The sequence below is a fragment of the Musca vetustissima genome, unplaced genomic scaffold, assembly GCF_032173495.1.
Source record: "Musca vetustissima isolate MV318-11 ecotype Yass unplaced genomic scaffold, APGP_CSIRO_Mvet_v1 utg347183, whole genome shotgun sequence".
Classification (NCBI taxonomy): Eukaryota; Metazoa; Arthropoda; class Insecta; order Diptera; family Muscidae; genus Musca; species Musca vetustissima.
In genome coordinates this window covers 1-6,987 of record NW_026881016.1, presented here as the reverse complement: position 1 = coordinate 6,987, position 6,987 = coordinate 1, and the positions used below count along the sequence as shown (strand labels likewise).

General features: G+C 34.3%; 1 protein-coding gene across 1 annotated transcript; it reads left to right on the top strand.

Annotated features, from left to right (window-relative positions):
- The first annotated feature begins 679 nt into the window (after nucleotides 1-679).
- On the top strand, nucleotides 680-2,789 carry LOC133327073 (uncharacterized). Its single transcript, XM_061535650.1, has 3 exons — nucleotides 680-797; nucleotides 855-1,257; nucleotides 2,324-2,789. The coding sequence occupies exons 1-3, from the start codon at nucleotides 680-682 to the stop codon at nucleotides 2,787-2,789; spliced, it is 987 nt and encodes a 328-aa protein (XP_061391634.1).
- Nucleotides 2,790-6,987: the final 4,198 nt, after the last annotated feature.

Genomic DNA, 6,987 nt, shown 5'->3' with positions numbered 1-6,987 from the left:
TAAATTTAAAAACCATTTTTTAAATCGAAATGTAATATTGAAAATGTAAATATAAAAAATGAAATTTACAGTTAAAATCAATTGGTTTACTAAAGCCAGTATAATGTGAACGTACTATAACAGAAATACAAAATCATGAAAAAAGAATTTTAATTTAAAAAAAATCAATTATAGTATGACAGTTTTTATATTAATTTCGAACATTTTAAAAGGAAAATTCCTAAAAATCCCCTAAATGCCACCCGCACAACAGCTGATTGTTATCACTTCTCAGTGATTACAACTTCCATAGTTCCAATAAGAAAAAAGAAGAACTTCAATCTGTCACCATTTCAATGAGATTTGCAAATATTTTATTTTCAAATTCCTCCTTTTACTCTCATTCGTAACAAAAAAAATGTAGTTTTGCTTTAATCTGATCTTTATTGATGAATCTCTCCCTCTCTTCGCTCACCACTGGCAAATTAAAAACTAATTTGTTTATTTGGCATTTAAACAGAACAAAACAAGATATGAGATACAGTGACTAATTTATTAAAGTGTGGACACATCATTAAGTTTTTATCAGAAGAAGACAGAAAAACGAACAACCCCCCCGCTGCTTGGGCGCAAAACACACTACTTTCCTGGTTGGTCATTATTAGAGTAGTGAACATTGATAACAGTGACAGTGGCGAAGATGAGTTCCGCGGATAAAGAAAAGAAAGGATGGTTCTCCTCGTTGACACGACGGAAAAAATCACAATCACAGAATTCGATAAATCTGAGTGCCACTACATCGACTTTTTACGATGAAAATGAATTGCTGGATACATCAACTGCCGCCGCTGCCGCTTCATGTTCCTCTGTTATACAAAGCAATAACAACAATAATACCATTGGAGGCACTGTCGAGGAAAATGCATCTTGTGTCAATTTGGGCAGCAGCGGTAGTACAGGTGGGCGAAAACGCAAAGAGGAGAAAAATGCATTTCAACGTTTTCGCAAGAAAATGGGTCTGCGCTTCTCGTTGCGTCGACGTAAATCGTTACAGGATGGCGATGGAGCAACGACAGATGCTTCATCGGAATTTACAACAACCTCGCCAATACACGAACCATTGCAATTCAATTTTCAGCGAAATTTAACAGCCGCCGAGGATGCCGATCTGAGCACACCGTTTTCAAATGATTTCAAGCGATTTATCAAAAAGAAATGGTTGGAACGTGAAGATGGTCCAAATTGGATAATGTACGGAGCTAGTTGTGAAATGTTAAAGTAAGTATTGATAAATAGGAATTCTCCTTATCAACCAAAAGGATTTGAGAACTTTTTTGTTTTTATGTACAAAGATTTGGAAGAATTTGTGTCACATCACTGACGGTTTTTGGTCAGGGACGGAAAAGGGAAATGGCTTTGCAGTACCAATCAATTGCAATTTATATTCAAAATTTCAAAATAACTTTCTGAGTCGCATGCATGTCTGCCTGCCTGTTCATGTTAAATTGTAAACAAAGTACAGGTCGCATTTATGATCCGAATTGAGTGAAATTTGGCATAGCTCATTTATTTGAGCTATGCCAAGAACGAAACCTATTGAAATTGGTTAACATTTATGTATGTATATGCCGGTTGCCGCAATAACATGCATAACATGCTGAAGATCCTATAAAATAATACGTGACAAGTTTTGTTTAAATCGGTTGAGATTTAAATAGAGCTCCCATATATATTTTCGTCCGATTTTATGTTAATTGAAAACCAAAGCTCCTTTATTTCTTTCGATTTGCACGAAATTTAGAATAGCGTACTGTATTAAGTTTAGAATGGTGTGTGTTAAGTTTCATTAAAATCGGATCAGATTTAGATATAGCTTCCATATATATTTTCGTCCGATTTTATGATATAAAGCACCCATATATATTTTCGTACTTACATAAGTCTAGAATGATGTGTGTTATGTTTCGTGATAATCGGTTTAGTTTTAGGTATAGCTCCCATATACTTTTTCGTCCCATTTTATATAAATAGTGTACCAAAGCCCCTACATTTCTTTCAATTTGCACGAAATTTGGCATAACGTACTGAATTGAGACTGGAATAATGTGGGCTAAGTTTCATGAAAATCGGTTCAGATTTAGATATAGCTCCCATATATATTTTCGTTCGATTTTAAGTTAATTGAGCACCAAAGCCCCTTTATTTCTTTCGATTTGCACGAAATTTGGTATGGCGCATATTTTGATATAGCTCCAATATATATTCGTCCGATTTTATTTTAAATGAGACCCTATATTTTTTTCTTTCTTGTTGTGTTTAAAATTTCTTCTTTTATTTTTTGCAGTCAAGTCTGGTATTGGGGTGAAATTTCCCGACGTGATGCCCAAAAACAACTTACGGACAAACCAACTGGATCGTTCCTAGTACGTGACTCTGAGACAAGTGGTTGTCAATTTACCCTATCATTTCGCATTATAAATGTCACGCTCCACTATCGGCTGGAGTATCGCAATGACTATTGGCATTTCGAGGAGCTGCAATACGAATCGATTGTCGAGATGATCGAAGATATTCTATATCGCTGTACAAATGATAATTTTGTATGTTTTGTTAAGGTTCCAAATGAAATGCAACCACCGTTTCCAGTTATATTAAAATATCCACTAAGTCGTTATTTAAATATGCCGACACTGCAAGATCTGTGCCGTCGTGTTATACAGCGTACAACCAAATACGAGGACATTGCCAAATTGTCTATACCACCTAGTTTACAAGAATATTTAGCCGAGAAAAGAGAATTAGTATTTTAGAAAAAGAAAACTAACAACTACAACAAAAACATTACAAATGAATATTTTAAAATATAAGAAAATGAAAATAATCTCCTCTAAATTAAAAAATAACAAAAGAAATATAAATTACAAAAAACCAAAGATTTTACTATTTTATGGCCACAAAACCGATATTGCAAAAAGTCAAACTTATTTAACAATTTAAAAAAAAAACTGTTCAATCGAAATTAAAACAACAACAAAAACTAGTTATAATTTTACAACAACATCACACAATTTATTTTAGTATTATTTTAAAGTATATATATATTAAATTTTTATATTTTTAAAATTACAATGTAATAACTTTACAAACAAAAAAAGAACAAAAGTATTGTTTTATGTCACAACAACAAACAAACACACGCACACATACACACAGCTAATAACATTGTCTTCCTTATAATGTTTATTAAAAAGAAAAGAAAAAACAAAAATCTCTCGCATTATTATTGTTATTGTAACAATAACTTCCTAATTTGTTTTTTAAATGTAATTAACTGCATTTCTTTATATAAAAACTACAACAAAATAAATGCATTCTATTTTAATTACTTTGTTAAAAATAATATTTAAATTATAGCACTTTGTTATAATATTTAGATGAGAAATCGAAAAAAAGAAACAAACATGTTAGACTCTCGTTTATCATATTGATTGATTTGGCATATATATTTATGTATATGTATTATATGTCATAATATAACAATATAAATATATATATATATATATATATATATATAAATCACTTTATTTCCATCTTAACAATTTAATTGGTGTTCTATCGTGTAAAATTTAAAACTGCCTGAGTTTGTTCCTAATGCATTTAGTTGATTACAAAAATAAAAAAAACAATAAAAGATGTATATTTGTGTTTTTGAATTATAGATATGTGGGTACACATTTAAATTATGTTAACAAGGTGAGTGTATGCCTAGAATGACTCTGTAAGGCATTCTACTCCTGTAAGAATTCCAAAGAAAATAACAGGGGATTGCAACCAGTTGAGCTCCCTATACTTACCGGTGGATGGCTGATCTGGAGTCAAACACTTATTTAAAAAACACCTTTTTCCCAGAGTTTATAGATCCTAATATTCTAGCGCTTCTCGCAGCAGAATAAGATTTGTGAAACGTTTTATTTTTTTTTTAATTCTTCAAAACTTTGAGAAATTAATAAAACCGCAAATAAAACATGGCAAGCGTGTGTCGATGTGATTTAAAAAAAAACATTTAAAATTGTGATTATAAATGGTTTTATAGTCACCACATAAATCAGCGGACCATAAACCGAATTGACACACAAATAGATCTGTGAGATATTTTTTTTTTTTAATTTCTCAAAACATTGGAAGGTATAAAACCGCAAATAAAACATCGCAAACGCCACGCCGTCTGCATTTAGTATAACTGTGGTTATACGTGGTTTTATTATTTTTTATTTAGCAAATGTAGGAATTATTTAAACATGTCAATATCGACCATAATAAAAAGTTTAGTACCAGTTAGTACCTTTGTTCACTTACGTACTGTAACTGTATTTCCAAAACTACCTCCATATCTCAATACTTTATATAAATTCTGACCGCAACAGAAATCTAGCTCTATACTAAATTTGGTACCATTTATTACCCCTTGTACTCTTGTAGTACTTACTTACCAAAATCCAAATTAATGCAAAATTTCCGTAACTACTTACCTCAACAAAAAAAATAGGTATAATTTTCCCAATTTCAGTATTCTAGAGTTCACTCAAATTCAAATTGTATCAAATTTATTACCATTTAGTACACATAAGTACAAATTTCCATAACTACCTACATCATACAATCCAATACAGGGTTGCCCATATTCGAAGGACCCATTGACATACCGCGTTTGAAGCGTCAGTCCAAGCAGATTTTTACCATGAACCAATACACGCCGCGCGAGCGCTCTGAAATAGTTGAAATTTACATTCAACAGAAGAAGTCAATTGTGAAAACTCAACGTGCTTTTAAAACATTAAAAAACGTGAGAAGTGCGCCTTCTAAGAACACCATTAAGCGTTTATACGAAAAATGTTCGACTGGTAAGGCTCTTTCTAATTCGAAGAGGCCATATAAGTCGACCAAGGCAATCGGCCGAGAATATCGCTGCCGTACGAGCCAGTGTTGAGAGGTCCCCATGAACATCCCAAAAACGCCGTTATCAGCAGTTGGGCATGGCTCGGTCCACTTTACAACGGATTGTTCGCATTGATTTGCATTTGTTCCCGTACAAAATTCAATTGACGCAAAGAATGTTGCCTGCGGACAAGCCTCGTCGATTGGAATGGGCCCAAAAAGTCATTGAAATGGCCGAAGATGACGAGCAATTTTGGAACAAAATTATCATGTCCGATGAAGCCCATTTCACATTGAATGGGACCGTATTTAAGCAAAATGGCCGTTTTTACGCCACTGGAAAATGCAGCAAAAAGGGCACAATACGTCATTAACGCCAGAGGCGGCCATTTCAGTGATATCATATTCAAAAATTGATGTAAACTAATCTACTTGGAAAAATCTACTTTGATTAAAAAAAAACATGGGTCCGTCGATATCTCATTTCCCTGTAGATATCTCATTTCCCAATTTTAAGATTCCAGCTTCATTCCTACAACCTAACAGTAATCTTAATTCCGAATTTCTGAATTTTACCTCTATCGGATCACCTAATGTCATTTCACCTCTGAATCCTCGTTCGGTATTGAAGGACTCCGATTGGTCCTTTCCGACTTTAACTGCTGACTTTGTGCCACTTAAACTTGGGCTGTCGAATGCGGCTTTATTATCGACGAATAGGTGGAATGTGTCGATGAGTTTTTCGTTGGTCTTTTCCAGGATTTGACGCAGAGTGAAAATCTGGTGAATGGTGGATTTTCCAGGTCTGAAGCCGCATTGGTATGGTCCAATAATGTCAATGACCATTGGCTTCAGTCGTTCACACAGCACGCTGGATAACACTTTATATGCTATGGGACGGAGACTTATTCCTCTATAATTCGCACACATCGTCTTGTATCATTTTTTGTGTACGGGATACAGGCTGCTGAGCATGCTCCTTACCAGCAGCTGGTGCATGCTCCTTACCAGCATCTGACCACCAGTCTTGAATAGTTCGGCTGGTAACCCATCGGCACTTGCTGCCTTATTACTCTTCAGCCGATTGCTATTCTGACTTTGTATATACACTCTATACCGTCATCTCTTATTGGTTCTGGGGTATCTTTTTCACCGCCACTATTTGATACCAGAAGCTTTTCAAAGTGATCCTTCCAGATCCTCAAAACGCTGTCTGTATCTGTCACCAGGTTTCTTTCTTCTTCATCTATACAGGAAGATGTGCCTGCAACAAAGCCTTTGGTTTAGTGTATAACTCGTTGGTAAAATTTCCCTTCATTGTTCTGACTCCTGTACATCTCGGAGCTCCCGCTCACGTTTTTCTTGTTCTTTCTTATTTTTTCTGAAAATACCTTTCTCCTCTCCTATTCTCCCGATAATTCTCCATCGCATTACGTGTTGCTACTGTCTGCAGGGTTACCCTATACACTGCGTTTTTCATATCAGTAGCATTACGACACTCCTGATCGTACCACGGATTTCTTGATGGTGTTCTTGGGACCCAAGTGTTGCTTTGCTGCCGAGAAATAAGAACCAGTTTCTCAAGTAGCAGGTCGGCAGCACTTGGATCGCTGACAAAAAGATCATATTGTTCTCCTATATAATCATCTATAACGACTGACGGAAAGAAAAAAGAGAATGTGTGTTTAACCACCGACGCTAATTTACGGTAACGATATGGGTGAGCATCAGTGATCCATATCTAACTCAGGCCAAGAATGAGAAATAGGGACCACTAACACGTTGTACACTAAATATCCTGTGGATGAAGTTTATACAGATTGAAATTGTATACTGGCTAACCATTCCCCTCAGGTCTATGAGAAATAAAAAAATATTCATTTCATTTTTTTAATATGGGGTTTATTGTTATAATTTTAAAATAAATAAAAGACTGTCTAGTTTATTTTTGCATTTAAAACATGTAAACTAAATCTAAACAAATATCGGTTTAATTGTCAGTACAAAAAATATTAAAAACATATATTTATGTATATGGGCATGCAGAACACAACATTACAAAAGCGAGTGTTT

Coding starts and splice junctions, on each gene's coding strand:
- LOC133327073 (XM_061535650.1), top strand. CDS start 680: ATGAGTTCCGCGGATAAAGAAAAGAAAGGATGGTTCTCCTCGTTGACA. Junction 798..854: donor ATCGACTTTTTACGATGAAA/ATGAATTGCTGG, acceptor CCTCTGTTATAC/AAAGCAATAACAACAATAAT. Junction 1,258..2,323: donor GCTAGTTGTGAAATGTTAAA/GTAAGTATTGAT, acceptor TATTTTTTGCAG/TCAAGTCTGGTATTGGGGTG.